This window comes from Tauraco erythrolophus, chromosome 4, assembly GCF_009769465.1.
Source record: "Tauraco erythrolophus isolate bTauEry1 chromosome 4, bTauEry1.pri, whole genome shotgun sequence".
In the NCBI taxonomy this organism is placed as follows: domain Eukaryota; kingdom Metazoa; phylum Chordata; class Aves; order Musophagiformes; family Musophagidae; genus Tauraco; species Tauraco erythrolophus.
In genome coordinates this window covers 8878700-8901648 of record NC_141468.1, presented here as the reverse complement: position 1 = coordinate 8901648, position 22949 = coordinate 8878700, and the positions used below count along the sequence as shown (strand labels likewise).

Below are 22949 nucleotides of genomic sequence, written 5' to 3'. Positions count from 1 at the left end.
AATATTTTCAGAGGCAGTTATTCCAGCACACTGTGGTGCCAGATACACTGATGCCTTCCATAGCTCAAGTGAAGGCAATGCAATTATGGGTGATTTGCAGCTGTAGCTTTCTTAAAATAAATACAGGCAAACAAAACATGTTGTGGTTTGTATAGGTGACCAGTCTTGGTCACAAAAGATGCTGTAAAGTACTGTTAGATAGACACTGCCACAGGCAGCCACTCACGTTCATACACGCATGCAATAGAGCTGACATTGGATTCACTTCATAAAAAATTAAGAAGAGCTACATATTAATATGCACCGAAACCATTGTATAAATCTTGTCAAACAGACCTCATTTCATTCTTTAAAAGGATTACAAGTCGCTTGACAAAAGTGACTAAGTGAATGTAATAGACTTAGGGTTTCTGATGCAGTTAACTTAGTTTTGCATGTCATTCTGATGAAGAAGGTAGTACCGCAGAACACCAGTAAAGCACATCTTAAATGGATTAAGAACAGCCTGAGAAACGGATCTCAGACAGGGCTGTCAATGGGAAACCATCACGGAGCAGGTAGGAAGGGGACAGTTCTACCCGCCCCGGGACTGAGTCTGACAGCTGTCCATGTTTTTATCAATGATCTGCAGGCAAATAGAAAAGGAGTGGTATTAAAATTGGTGAGTGAGAGACTGACAGTGTGATAAACTCTGAGGTAACACGAGCGATTTGGATCTATTGGCAAGCCTGAGCCCGCTCAAAGTCTGCAGAAGGCAGAAACATGTCCAGAGAGCAGAAAGCCCAAGGGTCAGGGTGGATCCACTCTTCATCAAGAGCTTCCACTGTCAAGACGTGCAAAAGGTGTTAATGAGATCTGCAAATATATTTAGAGGTAGAGATGTGTAGGATGAAACGTGTGTATTACAGACAAAAGGATTGTTCTAATACTGAATACAGTTGTGATTTGGCATTTTTAAGAGGTCAATGCAAAACAAAAGGATTTTAAATGGTTTTAAAATTAGAGGTAATGTCTCACAGTGAGAGATATGAAGTGATTAGTCTATTTAGTTTATCCAAAGGAGACTGAGAGTCAACTTGATTAATATATATAAGCATCTCCAGGGGGAGAAAATACAGAATCCCACTGGACACTCTAATCAAGCAGAGAACTGCATCAGAAGAACTACCTTCTGGAAGCTGAACATCGACAAATTCAAATTGGAAATAATGCACATGGTTTTAATAGGAAGAATGACTGATCACTGGAACAATCTGTCATGGCATGTGATGGATCCTTTGTCTCTCAAGTGCTTCATACAATAACTGGACACCATATAGAAGAAAAGCTCAGGTCAAATACAAATTATCAGCCTCAGCATCAGCCTAACTGGATGCATTTTAATGGCCTGCGAGGTCAAACTAGTGAATCTAATTACACCCCCTCCTCTTAAACTCTGTGAGTCGAGCGCGATAGCATCTTACCCCCCTCCTGGGACACACCACGGACATGGTGCATCCCGAAGCTGGAGCTCTGCCCGCTGTGTAACCATTTCCAGGGAGCACTTGCAATACATTACTTTGCAGATCTGATAGCACTTTATGACCACTTTGCAGACATGGAAATGACTCCCCAGAGGACAAAACAGACCAGAAACAGGCTTGCCTCATTTGCCCTTTGACTGCAAGGCTCCAGGGTCACATTCTGCCTTTTAGTACAGCTGTGGCCCTCTCAGTGATTTTAGTGGACTCAATGTTAGTTGGCACATTTCTCTTCTAGTATCTGATCCTAAAAAACACGTCACTTGCTTAACTTTCTGATGCTGGGGGTCAGAACAGGCTTACCATGAATACAACTAGACTGACAGAGTAGATCCTCACATGTATATTGCTACTCAAGTACTTCTGAAGTTTGAAACCTGTCTTCATAGTGTTTTCTCATGTCTAATATCTCCCAGATATTACCATGCTGTGAGCGGGATCAGAGTATTTGTGATTTCACCAGAAGATTAATCAAAGCTGCCTCAATGTTCTGCATCCTCCAACACCAAACTGGTAATATATTCCATTGGTTCCATCCTTTACACAGCCCTGGCCACTCAGACTTACACCTTCCCTAAGCTAACTTCACATCCCTCACCACTTGGACCCACTCCTACTACCTCTAACGCTCTTTTCAGCAGATTTTTTTCTCCAGACATTCCTCTACTTAAAACTACTTCACTACTTCTGTTTATTCTGTTGCCACTGAGCACGTGCACGTTCATGTGTATCCTTCTGTGTCCCCCGGCTCTCAATACATTACAATTTTAAAAAAGACACAGGGCTGGATTTTGCTAGATTATAACAACATTATAAGGGGTAGGAATGGAGCAATTCCACCTAATCCAGTGAAAATACACAGGAAAAATAATCTCAAACACTGGCTTTCCATCGCTCCCCTCCTTCATTCCTGTGCTGTTCATCCAAAGCCCCACTGCCTGGAATTCAGGTGAGATGCTGCCATGTCCTGCAGACAGTCTGAACTGAGCTGTCTCAGCCTCCCACGGGCAGAGGTGAAAACTGTGGCTCAGAAAGGGAATATGAGGTTGGCAGCATCCCACAGTTGTCCCTCTGAACAGCTGCTGGGTTCAGCAGACATATGCCACAAACCTGGAGGGGAAGATGTGGCCAAGGACAAGTATATAGAGGCATCTGTTCAGTGATACCCTGGGACGTCAGGGTCCACACAACACAGAACCAAGGACCAACCAAAATATGGGACGAGGAGCAAAAAAGAAACACAAAGGACAAGAGGAAATCATTGCTTCATTATTAATGTTTCCTATAATTTCAGCCAGCTTCAGAATGTCTTCCGTGAATAATTCATATGAGACTTCTCCAATAGATTGTGAATAATTGATGTTCGTTTTCTTCAGTCATTATATCCTTATGTGTTATCAGGAACCAGACTGAATCTTAATTTAAGAAAAAAAAGTCTGATTAAGGCTGTTTAGCCTTGAAATGTGATCACACTGAAAGCTGATATAACGTGAGGAAGAGTACCTTCTGTGGAGAAGACCCTTCCTTTTCTTAAGAGTAAATAATTTTTCCTTTTATCCAAGCAATTACAAAATAATGCAACATTTTTCCCAATTCACCTTTATGAAAAGAAGAGTACCATTTTCCCGAGCTGGCGCGGCACATAGGACTTTTATTTCATCATTTGGACACTAAAAGGTGTGGTTTGGGAATGAGAATACTCAATAAATTCATGAAAGTGTGGCATGCAGTGTAGGAAGGCAGTCATCACCAAGAAGTTGGGAAGCACATTTGCTGCCAGGGTTACAGCCACCATCCTAATGGCTGAGCACTGGAGATGACAGGATACCTCTAGGTGAGCAAGTAGCTCTCCAGGCCCCACTGACTCCATCAGGTTTATTTTGATTGCTTATCAACCAAAGTGGTTGGTGTAAATGGCTTCTAGTGCCATTTGAGAGGTCCTCTACGCACGCACGCGCACACACACACACACACACACACACAGAGCTTGCTGGCCTCTTGTCCCTCTACCAAACCACAGAAAATCTCAAGGTCTTTCCAGCTGCTTTCCTGTTGAAAGAGACTCAGAGGAAGTTGTGTTTAATTTATTTAATCACATCATGTACACAAATAGGGTGAAGAAATCATCAAAAGACACTAAGGCCAACCTTTCTCTTGGAAGTCTCAATACACACATCAACATACAGTTCCCCATAACTCTTCTCCAGGAATTAAAACTCTGTGGGTTCAGTGCAAACTCTTCTGGTTTTTAACTATTTACCTAAAAGAATCTGTGCTTCAAAAAGCCAACAATGGGACCTTTTCTGCAAAGACAGCGTATTGCTCATGGGCAGAGGCAAAAATCTGAAAAAATTACTTGTGAAACTAGGGTATCTCTCAGGGTAACAACGCACGTTAGGAAAACATCCAGATGGAAACACCATGGTAAAATGTAGCCTCAAGCCTCAGTCCAAGTGAGAAACCTAATGCCATCAATAGGACTCACCTACCTGACTCGTTAGGAACATGCATTACCAGGGATGCTCTAAAAGGAATAGTAACAAACCTGTGCTTGAGTGCTTTGCTAAATTACAGCCTTTTAGTAGTGACTCTCAAACTGTGCCATGCACACTGCTGCTGTCTAAATATCTCTGCTACATGACAAATTTGCATTAATTCCTCAGCTTCACAGTGTTGCTCAGAGCAGACTTCTCTGCTGTGGGCCAGTCCCCTCTCTGGTGTGCTCTAGTAGGAAAGTCTTTCCTTGTCCTTTCAGAAAAGACATAAAAACTTTCCTAGAGATACAAAAGAGACCCAGGTAAAATTGAGTTGCCCAGTCCTGCAGGCCACACATACAAAAGTGCCCTTATAAAGATCATGACTTTGAAATCTACTTCCCACACATCTTGCTGTTCATGTCAGAGATGGCTCCAGAGACGGAATGATGTCTTTCTCTGTCAGACATCCTTAACTGCTAGGTAATACATGACAGGCCAAGGGTCAAATCTATAGCATATCAAGAAATTCTGATTCTTTGGATTTCATGCCCGCTAAGAATACACTTTTTTAGTACTTAGGTTTGAGAGAGCAACCTTCCATATGTGACTGGTATATGCTGACAGGCAGCTTCACGGGAGCCATACAACTGTTCAAAAGAGAGGAGAGAAGGGAAGGCGTTAGTCAAAATGAGGGAGGAGATCAGCATATACTATTGGAATAAGCAATCTCAAGGATGGAAGAATGAAAGAGGAGATCTTCTGAATACATTTTTTGAACGTTGTCTCAAAATAGTACTTTCCTACAGCTCAGGAGACTCAACTGCATCTGTCACCTTAATTAAGTATATCTATGTGCATATGTCATATATAAATGACATGGTTGAACATTAGCAGCTATTAATAGCTTGACCTCATTGTTTCTTCCAGAGTGAATATCCAAAGAAGTAATGTCTGAATGACATAAAAAATAATAATAAAAAAAAATATTAGTACATCAAGGTTGATGAAGACAAGACCCAGTGCTTTCAAGCTATAAGAAAAAATAAGACTGGATATATACCTAGTCCTCAGAGCTATGCTGATGTCACCGTATTTCCTCTCTTCAGTTGAAACAAAGAAATCCCAATCATTTCAAAGCCTTTTAATAAGACCAGAAAACAATCGCCAGTGAATGTCAAATAAAAAAGGAAAAAAAATTCTCTGATGATTTGTTAGGATTCACATGCTTTCACAGGTCACAGAATCACATAGAATGGTTTGAGTTGGAAGGGACCTTAAAGATCATCTAGTTCCAGTCATAACTTTGGACTTATTTAAGCCCTAAAAAAGTAGATCTCACATGCATTCATATATGATTACAATGACATTGTGGTGATAATTATTTTTTTTTATTACCTAACAAACTATTTTGAGATAAACAAATGTGACTGTGTAATAAATAGCACGATTCTCATGTAAGTATTTGTATGTACATTCACATCCACATGTGCAATAATGTAAACACTAAAGAAACTACTATAACTTATCGTTGCTATTTTCAAGTCTTCACCAGCCAAATTTCAAAATTCTAAGCAAAACTCTGGAAGAACCAATTCTTTAGCACAAAGACTACACAGAATTTGCCTGAATACAAATCTAGTTGACAATGAACAGATGTAAACTTTATGTCACAAAGCTGTAACATAAGCACAAGGGTTTTGCCAGATGGTGAACATTCATTTTATATTATCCATCTACACAAACATGTATGTGCATACACTCTATATTGTAAAATTTGCAGATGCCCACTGAATTCATGGGAATTAGGAGCAGACCCACTTCTAATCTGCCTGGGATACCCAATCTTACCAGAGACAGAAAGAATATCAAGCTCAAAACCTTATATTTAAGTTATCTGTTACAAAAGCAGAATATTACAATTCCTGCAGATCACTTAAAGTGCCTCAAAACCTTATGAAACCTACTAGCCTTAAAAAGGTCGTTTGCCCTAATTGTGTCTAAAGTACACTGCAATTAGCAGGAAGATCCGTATCTCCTCCTGTGGTGGTATCCTAGGAGCAGGTTACACAAGTTAGAATAAACTCAACAAACAGCACAGGAGCAATAAATCAGGACAAATTTTAGTTTCAGGTCTCAGAAAAGTCCATTGTAACTAAGGACAGTCTATTTTCTGAAGTCAGTGGAGCTTTTCACACGCTTACCTTTTGGCACACGCTCACACGCCTCGCCTCAAAACTGAAGCACATTTCTGATTTCAAAGAAGTCGCTCCCACCTTAGTGGCACCAGGTAAAGGTGGAGTTTGCTAAGCAGAGCTATTAATAAGTCCACGGCACCGTACTAGATCATATTCTTCCATATTATCAATATTTTTTGTGTCTTCTTTCTTAAGAAATCTTGCTGGCACTATAGATATTGTAATTGGCATTTGGATGCTGACTATGACAGTGATGCCACCGGCACTTTTTCCCCTTGAACATGGCAAATCCAACTCCGTTTGAAATTGCTCCATTATTCTCAGTACAGTTTCTTTATTATGCACATAGTGCCACTAAAATTAAAAGGTATTTATGAGACAAGGTGCAACCTGTTCTTGTTTAGGATGGAAAAAAGTAACTCGTATTCAGTGGAATAAGAAAGTTAACATTAAAAAATAATTTGAGTAAAAATTTGAACCCTTTAAGCCCTTTTTGGTAACAAACTCTGCTGAGAAGAGCATATCAGTGCACCCAGGCTCAGTAAGGGCACACTCTGAACCAGATACTTGGGCTGTACTTGACTGAAGGGAGATGAAGAAGAGAGGAAGGACAGGAGACATGGAAGGAAGGCAGGCTCCAAATTCAGACTTCTAATTTGAGTGTAAAACATGCAGCATATGGTCAGGCTGGCAGAAAAGCCTGGCTGTGGCCACCGAAACACACTGCAGCATAATGTCAGCACGAGCACGATGCCAAGTCCTGCTCCCACTGCCAGGCCCCAAGAGGTCCCCATTAGACACTGCATACAGCCCCCACACCAAAGCAAAGGGTTTTCAGAGATACCAGCCATATGAGGGTGCAGGCAAGGACTTAGCCCCGAAAGCAAACTGCTCCCATTGACTGCCATAAATATTTTCTGTTTAAAAAGCCAAGCACAGTGCCCTGATGGCAGCGATCCTTATCAGCCAAATTCTTTTCCTGCTATCAGATGCATGAGGAGGTCACAGTGAGATCTGTGGTAATTAAAAATGAACGAGACCAAATAAGTTAAGCACATTCAAGTTGCAATGGAGGTCTGGCTTTCGCTGAGGGAAGTTCTCTGTCTGCCACCTCCACAGAGCAAAGCTCCCTGCCTCTGTGCATGTACCCTACCTCCAAAACAGCACCGGGAAGATGCCTAGAGAGGACATCTTGAATGTGAAGCAGAGGAGAGCCACACAGAGTAGCTTTAGGAGCAATAAATATTGCCTTTTTCCTAGCCAAGATCCTTGCTGCACTTTAAACGTGTCTCTTTGCAGGATCCCTTGCAACTGTGATGTGCCAGTGTCAAAAACATGACCCATCTCTGAACAGACAAAAGCATGAGAGAGATGGCCGAGCAGTTTGGCATGGCCGTGCCATGGCCCGTCCAGAGGCAGCCTTGAGGTACCACACTGCAATCAACCACAACATGAAGGCTGATGCCTTGATGCGAGGTCTGAAAGTGGCGATGGCCGCAGCCTCATGGGGCGAGCAGATTGGGAAAAAAAAAGGGGGAGAGTGAAATATAGAAAGGGGCATGTTGCCCCAGTGCATGACAAATGAGCTACTGTGCTGCAGAGCTGCTCCTGCACCTTCCCTCCCACATCGGGGGTCACTGCATAGCAGGACCTTCTACAGCATCACAAACATCTGTTGTGCGAGATTCCTTCTTCCTGCTTCTCACCCAGATGGTAAAGATGTTGTGCGGAGGGTGGCAAGAGGGGAAGGTGGTCTCATCACGCTGCTCTGTGCTCAGGGCAAGATAAAGTAAAAACTAATACTCAGGTCATAAAGCAGTCAAAATATGACAGTCCTTTCTATGTTGAACCTCATGGCTAATTCTCAAAGGACCCCGTCTTCTCTGCAGGTAAACTTGGCTGATTGAAGACCCAAAATGGATGAGTCCTGACATGTTTTGGAGACTACAGCCATTTTGGGGAATGCTGGCAGTTACTCTCAGCGGGTCACAGTCAGCTGTGCCTTGCAGGTCGGCGTGCACTTCAAAATGCAGCAGAGCACAGAGGTACCCAACCTAATTTCAAATGGGTTCATTCGAATGAAAAGCCGTAAAACACAACATCCTGAAAATGAGCACATCTCAAGACACTGACTGAGCTCCAGTGCCACGGTTAGATTGCTCCAGATATTTGAAGCACCTGAGCTAATACATTTTTAGCAATCTCAAGTGTCTTTCCACTCCACTGGAGACCGCAGTCTAGACACATTTACAGAGATGATTGGAGACATTTAACATATTGTTATACCATCTTTCAAATTCCTAGTTCAGGCACAATTTAAAGAGAATGACTGCTGAGCATTTGGAAGCAGGAGAGGTTGGCGCAGTATTCTCAGGATCCAAAATTAATGACAGCCTGCAAGTCACTTCTGTTTTCAGGGAGCAGTAAAGATCAATAGCAGATATTCTCAAGCGGCAGGCATCTCTGAATAGATGAAAACAACCACAAACAGTACATCATGAAGTCAGCAGTGATGGCAGATGTGCTCCCAAAAAAAACCACTTTCTCATCCCGATTCCTCCATATCCACTGTGTCATAAATGCCGCCAAGGACCACTGAGGGCTCTGCCAACCTTAAGGAGACAAAAAAAGCCCCAAGAGCTCATGCTGCTATACAACTGCTACCCCTCTTTAAGAGCAGAAACATAGTTGGCTCAGCTATATGTCAGGACTAGTAGACCACAATCATAACGTCTGAAGACAACAGATCTCCAAAGCTGGAAATTGTCCTACCTGGGGTAGTTGTACTGAGGTCCCTGGTTCCACGGGCTGAAGGACTGAAAGAGGTACCTACGGGAGTCCAATACTCTACCAAATGTCAAGAAGAGCCCCAGTGTCGTGTCAGTATGCTCTGGCATAGGGTAGGATCTACAAGATGTAGGAGAATCTGAATAAATTTGTAGAATGTCCAGAAAGACTCAGCTCAAAGGATATGGCATAGTTGTGGTGTTTCTCAATAGGCTTCGGCATAAAATAGCACTAGGCCTATGAGAAAGGGAAGGTATTTCAAGGAGCCATTAATTTCTTAGTGAAATGTGTATGCAACTCCTGGCCAAGACTGTAGCACAAATCTCACACGGTACATGATCCACTAAGAACGTGAGTTGTAGCAGCCCTAAATACAGAACTTTTAATTTTCCTCAGGCTACAGAAAGTCGCACTATTAGTATAAGACATCCTTAGTCCAGCTGCTATGTCATCAGAGGAGACAGAAGCCGCCAGCTCAGAGAATACGACAAGTCAGTGAGGAGATGTCTATCTGTCAGTATTTTCAATACGACTCATCATCAACAGACCCCCTATGTGCAAACTCTAAAGAGCCAGAGGGCACATAATTTTCAAAAGCTGCCTCTCCCAGTATATCCCACCCACTGAAGAACGGACTGTCAGCCAAACTCTATGTTGGTTCAAATATTTTGCAGTAAAAGCCACCATGTTATCCAAGTCGAATGGGAGGGGTGTTCCCTACACATTCCTGCAGTAATTGACTGCTGTTGACAGATTCATGTTTTCAGCCTGAAAGACTGGTTGTTCTTATAGCAGAAGGTGAAAGACTAAGAGATGAGAAACCTAAAATGACTTTTGCCATCAGAATACAGCAAGATATCTCCTGAAGCCAGATAATCTACTACAGACATACACAAAAAAAGACAGAACTACATTAACACCACTGCACTCTCAAGAGCTCAGAGAGATGAGATCTGAAGGGCTCAGTAAAAAAAGTCAAATATCCAATTGTTTCTCAAACCAGTTGAATTGCCATGGGAATTAACAGCAACACAACAAGCCGAGGCATCAACTGAGATGAGTTTTCCATAATACCACACCCAATCTACTCGGCAAAATTTTCCCCCTATCAGGGGGTCAGATGTAGAGAAGCCAGAGATTCACTACTGTTATAAAACAGTTGAATTTTCATTGGAACTGATTTAAGACCAGGAAGACACACAAGAGGAGATGAAGAGGGAAGTGCACCATTTGTCGAAATCTGTAGCAGAAAGTCAAGGAGAGTGTAATGTTGCTGGACCTTAAAGCATTTATCACAAGGTGTAAGAAGAAATAGCGTATTCAGAAAAAATGAGCTATACCTATGTACTCCAGAGTACACCAAAAGTGGTTGTGCAGCAGAAGGGATGACACCATCTGCTCCTTTATAGTGCAAACAGCAAAAAGTAACAGGCTTGAACTGCAACAAAGGAGATCCAACGACAGAAAAATCTGTAACAGGAGGGAAAATGAATAGCAAAAATAGAGGAGCAAATATCTGAGGAGCTTGTGGGCTCATCTTCACTGAAGGTCCCTGAAAACAGTCCAGCCAAACATCAGCCATGAATGACAAAGTCATTGCTATTATAGCTATTTGGGCTGGGGGATGAATTATGGGATCACCTGAGGTGCTTCCCAGCTCTGTATTTCTCTAATTGAAAAACACATCCTAAGGACATACAGAGACTCCACATTTAAAACCTCAGAAACTAAACCCAAATATCAGGAATGACAATACAAGCAGCTTTTCAAATGATGCTTGCAAGCAGTCAGAAATCTTCTAGTGATCACCACTGCTACAGAAAATATTTATGATGTGCCTTCCGCTGGAACATATGCCACAAAGAAATGAACAATAAACCTTTACAGGAAAAGAGTGAGAAGTGAATAAAATCTCACCTCTCCTCCTCTAGACTGAAAGGACATTGTCATTGTTCATGCTGCTTGTCAGATACAATAATTGATACCCCCTAGTACAAATTACCGAGAAAGTAAAGCACTACCAGGATCCTTTGTGAAGGGAATTGGTAGAGCAAGGAAGTGTGATGGGAAAGAGCATTCAGCTGGGGAAGCTACAGAACAGGGAGGGAATAGTTCAAATATGTTTGCAGAGCAGCAGTTCGTTTATGTCCTCAGATGCAAAGAAGTGTGTTAACATTAAAAAAAAATGTTTTTAACTCCAAGTTGTTAAAAACATATACATAAATAAATAAAATGCAAAAGCTTCATCATGAAAATAACTCAGGCAAATAAGACACCATTACTTATGCATTCAGCTTATTAATTAGCTAAATAATGCAAGTAACAAGAATGTGGACACCACACAAATATAATTTGGCCAGTCCTGGTCACCATTTTGGCCAATACAGCTACAAATGAACTGGAGAGCTGCAGAACTTAAAGAGTATGGCAGCTCAAGACAAGCAACCACATTTCTTCAAGGGGTGTTGTAACAGACATGGCTTGTCTGAAAATTAGCATACAAGGGTACCTGTAGAAGATGTTGAGTTACACAACTATGTTGCAAAGACAATCCCTGCTCCACAGCTCCAAGAGACGGGGGGAAGGATTGGAGGGGAAGGACTGACTCAGGGACACTCAGGACATAAGTGTCAGAGCTAAGAAGCCATACAGGGTAAATAGCACAAACAGCTAGTCACCGTCTGTAAAATGAAAAGTGCCAACATACTGCATTCCTTCCCTTTCACCGGATCAGGTAGTCCAGAGCACTCCACGGACGGATTCGGGACAGCCACCCTCCATCTGGAGCCACTGCTGTCGCACTCTGTGTACTCGAAGTGGTAATCTGTCTGCAAGCAATGACAAAGAGTTTCAGTTTCATTATAACATTTGCGTATTAATCTCATTAATCAAGACTGGAATTAGCAAACTCATTTATAATTAAACCAGAAAGGAAGTAGCTGGCGTGGAACATAATGTGCAGCACTCTTACTGCTTTGATGATCACTGTGTATCATCACAGAGCAAGCTCAAAGCACATCAGATGCCGCGCAGCACAAATGCTACAGCAGAGGGTAAGATTTGCAAAAGCACGTGAGAGACAGGGCACAGACTCCATTAGCATTTTTTTCCCAGTCTTTTAGAGCAGGATTGATCCCAAGCCTGTGGCCACCACAGTATCTGGTCTACAGTAGTCAACTGGGCTTTCTCTTTGGTGAATGGAGCAAGCCGTACTAGAGCACAAGTCATCTCATGTTAGGTTGGATGACTAAGATGGATGGATGAATCACTTTCTGCAAGTGCCTTTCCCTCTTCATCGACTTCATAAAAATCCCAGAAAAATTAGAGGAGATAAACGCGGTATTGGGATATCTCTGAAAATGCCATCCAGAGTCAGCTCTGACAAGTACCTCAAGGCAGAATGATGGTGTGAGAAGAGATCATCCCCATGGTCTCTGTGATTGAGATGATAAGCCCTGAGCAGTCTAAGTGAAAAGCAGTAAGAAACTCTCTAGCATTAGCTAGGAAAGAATATTAGCCATTTATCTTATTAAGAATCATAAAATCATAGAATCATAGAATGGTTAGGGCTGGAAGGGACCTTAAAGATAATCTAGTTCCAACCCCCCTGCCATGGGCAGAGAAATCCTCCACTACACCAGGTTGCCCAAAGCCTCATCCAACCTGGCCTTGAACACCTCCAGCGATGGGGCAGCCACAACTTCTCTGGGCAACCTGTTCCAGTGCCTCACCACCCTCAATGTAAAAAATTTCTTCCTTATATCTAATCTAAATCTGCCCTCTTTCAGTTTGAATCCATTGCCCCTTGTCCTATCACTACACACCCTTGTAAAAAGTCCCTCTCCAGCTTTCCTGTAGCCCCCTTTAGGTACTGGAAGGCTGCTATAAGATCACCCCGGAGCCTTCTCTTCTCCAGGCTGAACAGCCCCAACTCTCTCAGCCTGTCTTCATAGCAGAGGTGATCCAGCCCTCGGATCATCTTCATGGCCCTCCTCTGGACCTGCTCCAGCAGCTCCATGTCCTTCTTATGTTGGGGACTCCAGAGCTGAATGCAGTATTCTAGGTGGGGTCTCACGAGAGCTGAGTAGAGGGGCAGAATCACCTCCCTCGAGCTCCTGGCCACGCTTCTTTTGATGCAGCCCAGGATACGGTTGGCTTTCTGGGCTGCCAGCGCACATTGCCGGCTCATGTTGAGCTTCTCATCCACCAGCACTCCCAAGTCCTTTTCCTCAGGGCTCCTCTCAATCCATTCTCCACCCAGCCTGTACTTGTGCTTGGGATTGCCCCGACCAACATGCAGGACCTTGCACTTGGCCTTGTTGAACTTCATGAGGTTCTCACAGACCCCCCTCTCCAGCCTGTCGAGGTCCCTCTGGATGGCATCCCTTCCCTCCAGCGTGTCCACAACACCACACAACTTGGTGTCATCTGCAAACTTGCTGAGGGTGCACTCGATCCCACTGTCCATGTCTCCAACAAAGATGTTAAATAGCACTGCCCCCAGTACTGACTCCTGAGGAACACAACTCGTCACAGGACTCCACGTGGACATTGAACCGTTGACCACAACTCTTTGAGTGCAACCATCCTTCCAGTTCCTTATCCACCGAGCGGTCCATCCATCAAAACCATGTCTTTCCAGTTTAGAGACAAGGATGTCATGTGGGACAGTATCAAATGCTTTGGATAAGTCCAGGTAGATGACGTCAGTTGCTCTTCCCCTATCCATCAATGCTGTAACCTCATCATAGAAGGTCACCAAATTAGTCAGGCAGGATTTGCCCTTAGTGAAGCCATGTTGATTCAAATCCCACTAAAAATGTAAACTCACATCCAGTTACATTTTTAGTTTTGTTTCCAAATTCATTACCCAGAATTTTACTATTAAAATAAACTTTAGCAACATCTAATTCTTGAACCAGTTTGGTATCAAGAGAGAGAGTCCGGGTGAAGTTGGCAGAATTGGTGCCTACCCTTCTTCAGATGGAACAGACCTATATTAAAACAACACATACTGGCAAGCTCCATGAGATGACTCCACATGGGTAAGGCCACGTCCAGCTCCTTTTGCAGTCAACGGAGAGAAGACAGTGGCCACATGCCTATTTTAGATATCTGCAGGGGGAACGAGGAGATAACATATGTCCTAGAAACAATTCTTTCTCTCCACTGGCTACAGAGGGAGACCAGCTACTTGGTTTAGAAGGACACTTCTCCATTTCCTCAGGGGAACTCCACCTCCAACACTGCACGGCCCTGCATGGCCCATAAAAATAAGACTGAAAATCATGGGACTGAGGAAAATAGGATCACAGCTTCAGTCACAGGCTCGAGGTTTACCCAGCTTTAGGGAAGACTGGTGTGGTGGATCCATAAAATTTAGTTGGTTCTGTTCAATTTAGCTGGCTTCTCCTGCAGGACTGGCAAAGAACCAAAGAGGGAGAAGGCAGTGGTCATGTTCACAACCCAAGAGCTCCTTAGCTGGTCTAGCTCAGACCCACTACAGAAAAACCCACCCATAAGGCAGCATAATTCTGTCTTCCTGAAGTTCTGCGCCACCGTGACATCAATCCCTAAACTACACTACACTAGGAGGAGGTACTTTGTGCATAACAAGGGTTATTTTGGGGGCATTCTTTTCCTGCTCCTTTTTTGACCCCTTGCAGTGCCAACATCCCAAATGATGGAGCGGAACAGAAGGAATGAGGCTGATATAGGCCAGTCCATGATGGCTCTGTTACAGTTTAGTTAATCTCTGCAAATATTAAGCTGACTCACAATGAGAAGACTTGCAATTGTCCTCATTTCCTTATAGAAAAACAAACAATACTGAGTTTAATACTTCTCCTACTGTTACCATAGCTCTCCAGAGATATTCAGATGTTAATAAAGTCTTAACCAAACATGATTAAAGCCTTTGCTATTTTGCATCCAAGTGTAAATAATATTCTGATTTTTCTGGAATTAATATTTTTATGATTCAATAAATGTCTTTGTGGCTCAACTTGTGGTTTAGAAACCTAACTAACAGCACAGTGGAAAGGAAAAACTGTTTCAAAAATAAATCAAGGTATAAGAAGATACTATAAAATCCAGAGCCACACATGAAATACAATATACTACACTCTTAACTCTACAAAAATACTCAATTAAAATATGCATTTTCCCCCTTTCATCTCATTATATAACCTTCAAGGAACAGAAAAAAAACAGTTCTTAATCATCTTGGTATGAAATCTGCCTATAAGGCAACCAGAATATATAAATAACATATCTGTAATAGTCCATCTCATAGTTCATCTCACATAAGAAAAAAATGATCTGTTAAATTAAATATGCAAGACTGGAATGAAGCAAAGAAAAGGATATTGAAATGCTCTGAATCTGACCTATGTTCAGATCTCTTTCCTATTTCATATCAGATCAAAAAAAATAGAGAAAGCAGTTTGGTGTCAACAATCCATATTTCTCTCATAGTCACCCACTCAAAATACACTTCAGGGATGTCTCACCAGCATGCAACCCCTCTGCAGCCAGACCGGGTCTCAGAAGTGATGCAGCTGTGAGGGACACATCATGAAGTGCAGAAGCATCCCCTCTAACTGTCTGACTGTCAGCTATCACCGGAGACTCAAAACTCAGGACAGTAACTAAAATTATAAAGAAAAAAAGGTTTCTGCTCTCCTTCCAAGTTCAGACAGAAGAGTCAGGTTTCCATCTCTCCTCTTCCATCCCTCCATGGAAATCTCTCCAGCTTTAACCAGTCAGATAAGGTTTCCGAAGAGGGGGACCCAACAGATGTCCTTCCCTCTGACCACCCCATCCCTGTGTGCAGCAAGCCATATCCACAGAGGAGTCCCAAGACTCACAAGGAAGGCTGTATAGTGGAACTAAGTTCTTACACGGTCTCTTTCCATTACTTTTTCCTCTACTGTGCTCATTTCCCTTATGGAAGAGGGGGATTTTTTGTTTGTTTGTTTTCTATCTGACCCTCAACTGAGCTTTATGTGTGGAAACCACTCCACAGACTTGTTTGTTCCTCTGGTAACTGACTGTAATGAAGAATCTGCAGATGAATTTCTGCCCTTGGTCCCACACTCCAAAATCTATGCCAGCTATCATCGCTATCATCTTCTTCCCTATACTATATTTTTACCTAGAAACAGTCACTGAGGGCCCAGAGGGCCCAGATGTATCACTCTTTTAAAAGCAGAACATATCTGTGCTGCATTCCAGGCATAACAACAGCTCACAACTTCAGCCGCACCACTGGCCAGCTTTGAATTAACCAGCTTGGCTACTTCTAGTGGGTGAATACAACCACCTGGAGCTCCAGTTCAGCTAGGTGACCCAGCATCTCCAGATGATTTAACAGACATGGTGATGCTGTCCTCAGCACCTGTCGTAGCTCAGGTCCATCCCTACGAGCTGAAGTATGCCTTGACTGCAGCACCGACACCGTCGGCACACACATGATGTACGCAAGCACGGGAAATCGCCCATTAATGCTGGCTTACTGGGCTCAGCCCTTCTAATCTGCCTGAGCAATTTGGACTTCCAAATATAGAGGGCTGACAGAGGAGCCTCCTCAGCACCATGGGACGCTCATAACACCTTTGCATCTCACTGAAAAATGCCATTCCATTACGCTGGGGTTTCTTCTCCTCCCTGACGGAAGAATTTCTTCACCCACCAGTTCTCTGAAATGAATTTCATGGCAAATCCATTGCCAGATGTTATCCGTTGCCAGCTATTACTCTGGTTTTGCTTTCAATGTTCCTTCCCCACTATCATCCAGACATATAGCATCTTTAAATTTGGCCACGGGCCTGTTTTAATTTTAAATATAAGTCTGACACTGTTTTATTACTTTTCAGTGCTTGGCCTTGATGTTCTAAACACGCCCCTCTCCCAGTTCAGCTGTTATTTCCTATAACATTTCCTACTTTATTGCTCATAATTCCTAGGCTTTGGCAAAACTGGTTTGAATTTCAGACCCAAGGAGTAGGTTTCCATAGGGAGGTGTCTCTCAGAAAAAGAAAAAAAAAAGTAACACCCCATAGAGGGTTAAGCTAAAAAAAAAAAGTAATTTTCTAAATGGAAAATTGATGTTGTTCCAAGAAGCTGCTCAGAATCAATGTGTAGTCCTCAGCACTAAATTTCAAATGAAAGGTTAATAGTGACCTGAAAAATGTCACCAAAAATAGGCAAGTGTGTTTATTTTACCCTGTGCTGAATTTTGCTTTATTGCTCTCAGAGAATTAGTAATATCACATCTGTGCTACCATGCAAAGCTGTTGTAAGAAACTCTCTGGTATGTACACTCTCTTTGAAGGGCACCATGTACAAAAATGATGACCTTGTGCATGCATATGACGTCAAAGAGACGGTGCACTGGTCACAGCTCTGGCCAGGGGGAGAAGAAAACGACAGAATTTGTCCAGCATGCTGTGTTCAAAAAGCATAGATACAGAATCAATGGTGTGGGCCTGCCAACCTCGCGTGTGTCCTGTGCAAAATTCCCATAGACATCTCCTGGCTCCATGAGGGCACTCACACCTCCTGCCTTGCAGTCCTTCTCTTGCTCCCAGCCCACCATGAGCTGGCTGAGTGACACTTCAGCAAGACATGTCCCTCCAACTCCACTGTCCCCCTTCTCACACAATCCTTGTCTCGACTTCAAGTGGCAACAAGCGCTCCACCTTGCCCGGGTCCCCAGACCCCATGCATTTAGTGTTGGATGTCTCCAGTGCAGACTTCTACATATGAACTAGTTATCTCATAGATAATAAAATAATAGAATAATAGAATGGTTTGGGATGAAAGTATCTTAAAGATCATCTAGATCTTCATCCCACGGGCAGGGACACCTTCCACTACACCAGGTTTCTCAAAGCCTCATCCAATCTGGCCTTGAACACTTTCAGGGATGGGGCAGTCACAACTTCTCTGGGTAACCTGGTCCAGTGTCTCACCACTCTCACAGTGAAAAATTCATCCTTAGATCTAATTCTTTCAGTTTAAACCCCTTACCTCATGTTCTATCACTACACACCTTTGTAAAAAGTCCCTCTCCAGCTTTCCTGTAGACCCCCTTTAGGTACTGGAAGGCTGCTAGAAGGTCTCCCCAGAGACCTTCTCTTCTCCAGGTTGAACAACCCCAACTCTCTCAGTCTGTCTTCATAGGAGAGGTGCTCCAGCCCTCTAATCATCTTCATGGCCCTCCTCTGGACTCGATCTAAGAGGTCCATCTCACAGTCCTTTACAACAGTTGACAGATACAGGCATTTCCAGGGCACAGTTCCTCTCGTCTTGAAGTAAAAGACTATTTCAGGACATTTCTGAAACTATAGAAGCATCAGCTTCCTTTCCATTGACTAGAGAGCTTTCTCCCAGATGACCACCTGTAGATCTGAGCTTTCTCCATGACAATAAGCAACACCCACTTCAATGCCTTTCCTATTTTATTGCAGCAATCTTTTCATTCTCTCTTTTCACCTAGATGGGAGATGCCCTGTAGCCCTTCCCACTGAACTAGAACTGAAGGGCAGAGCACGAAAACCCTTACAACCAGTTCACAAAGCACTGAACACTTGACCTGGGCAGAAAACAATGGATGACGCCCAGCAGCAATAAACATTTACCATATCTGTTACAAAATATAGCAAGAGTCTCCTGCAATTTAACAGCTTGCTCTGCTCATGTTGGTTTGCAACCACAGACATCGAGCCAAAAAAAAAAAAAGAAAAAAGCTTCTACCCTACCTGCCACAATATTACTAACAATAACTCTCAAGAGATCTGTCACTTATTCCTTCCCTGAACTTGCACTGCTTGTTCCACTGATACTTTTGCTTAACCCGATTAACCGCACACAATGCTATTAAAAGATACTGCTTGCCAAAAGGGGCATCCATAATCTTTACAGACCCATGTGCTATCTATATTTACATGTGCAACAGGGATTAGCTGTGTATTTATTCAAAAAAAAAAAAAAAAAAGAGCCACACACAAATAAAAGCCTCTTTAAAGAAGGAATGAATACAAGAGGAGATAAGAAAAGAGCCCTATCCCACTGAGCACTCTTGTGATCCCCCCAGACTAATCACACTGAAAAGGAGAACACTTTCACTTCCCTGGAACACCAAGATGTGATATCCCAAAAGAGGGCAGATGTAGAAACACGGCAGTCTCTCGGCATGGCTGTTTCCCCAAGTCTGATCTCCGCAGCATTAGCACACTCAGGGATTACGCTTTCAACACTTTGAGACTCCAGTGCTTTCAAGGGATGCCTGTCAGTCAGTCAATTCTGCTAATTCAGACTTTGAAAGAGGAGATGCAAGTTCCCTTTTCTTATTAGTTTCAGGCTTCTAGCCCATCCTCCTCTTTCACTGCCTTCATTATTTCTAATTATATCCTCTGGCGTCAGTAAATATCCCTGCTTCCCCTCCATGCTCCTGTCATTTCCAGCCCATGAGCGAGCAGCAGACCCGTCCATCAGCAGGGGTCCATCACATCACTCAGTCAGATCTAATGCCCAGCTCTGCACCTCTCCTGAACGTGAATACGTTCCTCGTTAATCTCCTTCGAAGTTACTTATATTAGTGCTTTTCAGCTGAAAACTTAGCCAGGCTTTCAATTATTTCCATCCATATTCCTAAATCCCCAAATTCCTAAAGACATTTATGTGTATTCTGCTGCATTTCTGTTTCCGGACTCCTAATTCATTTGTGGGTTTTTTGGCAGTGAGAAACCCAGCCCTAATTGCATTACTTAGAACCCCACAAGGCAGCTGCATATATTCAAGACTTTCTGAAAACCAGGCTATTTGCATCTTGAGCCTAACTCAAGCACCAGGTTTCAACCACCAGAAGCTGAGGTTGAAACACTGCCAAAGCCATCTGCAAATTAAAGATGAACTGAAGAGGTTTACTGAATGAAAGCCAAAATTCAGCAAAAATATATCATCAATATTTGTGAGGAATCAGAATAAAAGACGTTTTAGGTAAGTTTTTATATAACCTGTTCAAACATAATTCCCAGTATTCTAACCCAAATGTGTTAAAATAAATACCTAGTCCTAAGCAAGTGAGCAGAGTGACCTGCAGAGGACAGATCTCTGCAGAATGATGGGGTAAGTTCAGAGATCCATGAGCAACTCCATCAGCAGGAGGAGGACAGAGAAGAGACAAACCTTACCAATGTTTAGAAACAAACAGCTGAGAGAAAAGTGTTTGGATTAATATTGTGTCCCAGCAGAAATGAGAAAGGCACTGAGCTCTCATACCAACCAGGTGAAAGGACTTCCTTTGCCCTTGGTCAACATACTGCAGCATGGGACAATGGTCCTCTCTCTAGAGGAGGTGCTTCCAGCACATCTCAGACGTCCAGAGCAGATCACATGAACTGTATTCATTGCTCCCTCCAGGGCTGGAGGAGCTAACAAGCCTAGTTTGGACACAGATGTTTCCATGCAAGCATCTGAGGTTAGGTGGGACAAGTCCTTCCCTGTGTACCTCTTCACCCAGCTGCGACATGCTGGGCTGCCATTTCAGTTTTGAAGGTATTGGTACAGCCTCTGAACACCTCCTAGCCGAAGAGGTACCTACCTCTTCACTCAGCCTCCCAGAGATGCTTGTCATAGAAATAATGCGTTACTACTACAGCGGAGTTTTAAAGTAAGAGATAGCAGGGCTAGAAGGGCACTTCAGGAGCCATTTAGTCCATCTTCTTGTCCCCCGTACCTAAACCATTCCTGACAGAAGTTTGCCTAACTTCTTAAAAACTCCTGGTGATGGATGTTGCGCAGCTTCGCAGGGTGAAGCTCACAGTTACGGGCTAGATAACATGACGCTACTGCGCATGGACCATTCATCAGGCAGCTAACGAAGCGGTTATCACCATCAAGGAGGCTGAGCACAAGAGCTAGGAGAAGTATGTGGGGGTGAAGGGTTTATTTGTCGAAACTCGCAGCCCATTTCAACACATAAACGGATTCAGAGAGCTGCCTGGCACCAAAGGCTGGCTGTCTCCTTCCAAGAAACCGCATTTACTACACTATACATTTACTATATGTTTACTATATGGTTTGTTGAGGACAGTGCCTTCTAAGGTAACACAATATCACCTGCATGAAACTTCAGGGCTGTGCTCTGAGCAGCGTCTTCTCCTGGTCTTCAGCCATCCTCACTCTGGCTGAAACCAGTGGAGATTTCACCAGCCTCACTGGGCACCGGACAGGGTCAGACACAAACGCCTTCAGCAGAGACGGTGCGCTTTTTCACTCTGACATTTCTTCAGCCTTTGCCAAGTCCCTTTCAGCAGCAGCCCGGTAATGACTAGGAGAGTTTTTATTATCATTATCTTATTTATCCTTGCAGTGACCATTTCAGTCTGAAAAGGTCAGGTCAGCCAGCAGCCCTTTGACTGTGAGAAATTTATTTTTCTTTTAAATAAAACTTCACAAACAAGATATGTGCAGCCCTAGCCCAGCCATCTTTGAAAGTGTCTGGGATTATTTATTTTTGCAACCTACAGAGACAAGTAGTCTTTAGTAACACAGTGTCTCTTTCATCCAGGGCCTCATCTGTTGCCCAGTTAAGTCAATAAAAGACACTCATTGACTTCAAAGGACAACAGGATGAGCTACAGTCAACCATCTCATGTACTCATCGCCCTAGGTATTAAATAACAGGCAATGGGCATTGTCATCCTTGCAAGTAAAACTTCAAAGAAAGCAAAGACCTTTCTACTTTTTAAGATCATCCCATTGACATTCATGGGTGGAGATGCAGAATTCTACAGGATAGTGCAAAATGGCTCTCAAAAATATTATTTTCAGCCAGACAAACTATATGTGTGGAGGTATCTCCAGTGATGGCTTAATAAGTTAATAAAGAATATAGGGCAGTTTGCCTGCTCCAGCCCATCTTTCTGCTCTTCCCTTATGTCAGCACTACAGCTTAGAAGAACCTGATCCATCATAAAGTCTTTTTTTTCCACTAGTTTTCAGCCAGAACAGCTCCCTGATCTGGTTCATCACATGCTGTGTGAGCACTGCTGTGGACACAGAGGAGAAAGTTGCAATGGGTGGCCGATGTGGAAAGATGGAAGGGGAAGAAAAGCAGGGAACAGGACTGACTTAATGGCCATGCAGACTTAAGAATGGGATGAACTGACGGTGAAAGTGCACATTGATCCCGATGTCTCCTCTCCCAGCTTTCCCAGCTGTGTTATTCAAGGGTTTGGGTCTCTCTCAGGCACCACAGAACAGTTTAATGAACATGGAAATTAAAACAGTCTCTAGAGATACACATCTCCACAGTCACTCAAGAATTTCCAAATGCATGTTCTGGATCATAGCAACAAAGCCTTACAAATCTTCATCAAAGAGAGATTTTTTTCATTCCAACCAGGCCATAAAAAAACAGAGTTGAAGAATAAACTTTGTGTTTTAACTGCATCTTTGGTGAAATGCTGACTCCTGTTCTAATACTTCCCCCTCCCTGCTTGACATAAAGCAACTCGCAGGAAAGCCAACAGCAAGAAATTCAGACATGATGATACATGCTTGTATGGTACTTAAAGCCCTAAAACATTTTTTTTCCTGAAAGAGAAAGTAGGAGTTAAACCCTCCCACGCTGCTCCATTGCCCCCACCACAGCTTGACTTGGGTAATTTGAAGACGTGGGAGTGAGGGCTGTAGATGGATCTCAGATAAAGCACATGAGATGGAAGTACTAAATGGCATCTTGTAAAAACGTCAGGAGATCCCAAATACTTTAGTAAACAGGTGGATTAGGGCTCTTTTATAATGCATGGGCAGGTTAGTATGGACCAGAGGCATAAGTCCTCCTCTTTGGTCAACTGCTGTCTTGCTGTGGAGTCTGACAAGTCTTCACTCACTTGCTCTACAAGTAAAATCTCATTTTGCACACCTGGAGATGATACAATTCTCTGCAGATTATTTTG

General features: G+C 43.0%; 1 protein-coding gene across 1 annotated transcript in view; it reads right to left on the bottom strand.

The window, feature by feature from the left end:
• The window catches only part of ELAPOR2 (endosome-lysosome associated apoptosis and autophagy regulator family member 2), a 108258-nt gene that overhangs the window by 39901 nt on the left and 45408 nt on the right, over nt 1-22949 (bottom strand). The window contains exon 2 of the mRNA XM_086610019.1: nt 11687-11807. Within this exon, the coding sequence (XP_086466145.1) occupies nt 11687-11807 (121 nt within the window). The remainder of the gene's footprint in view (nt 1-11686; nt 11808-22949) is intronic.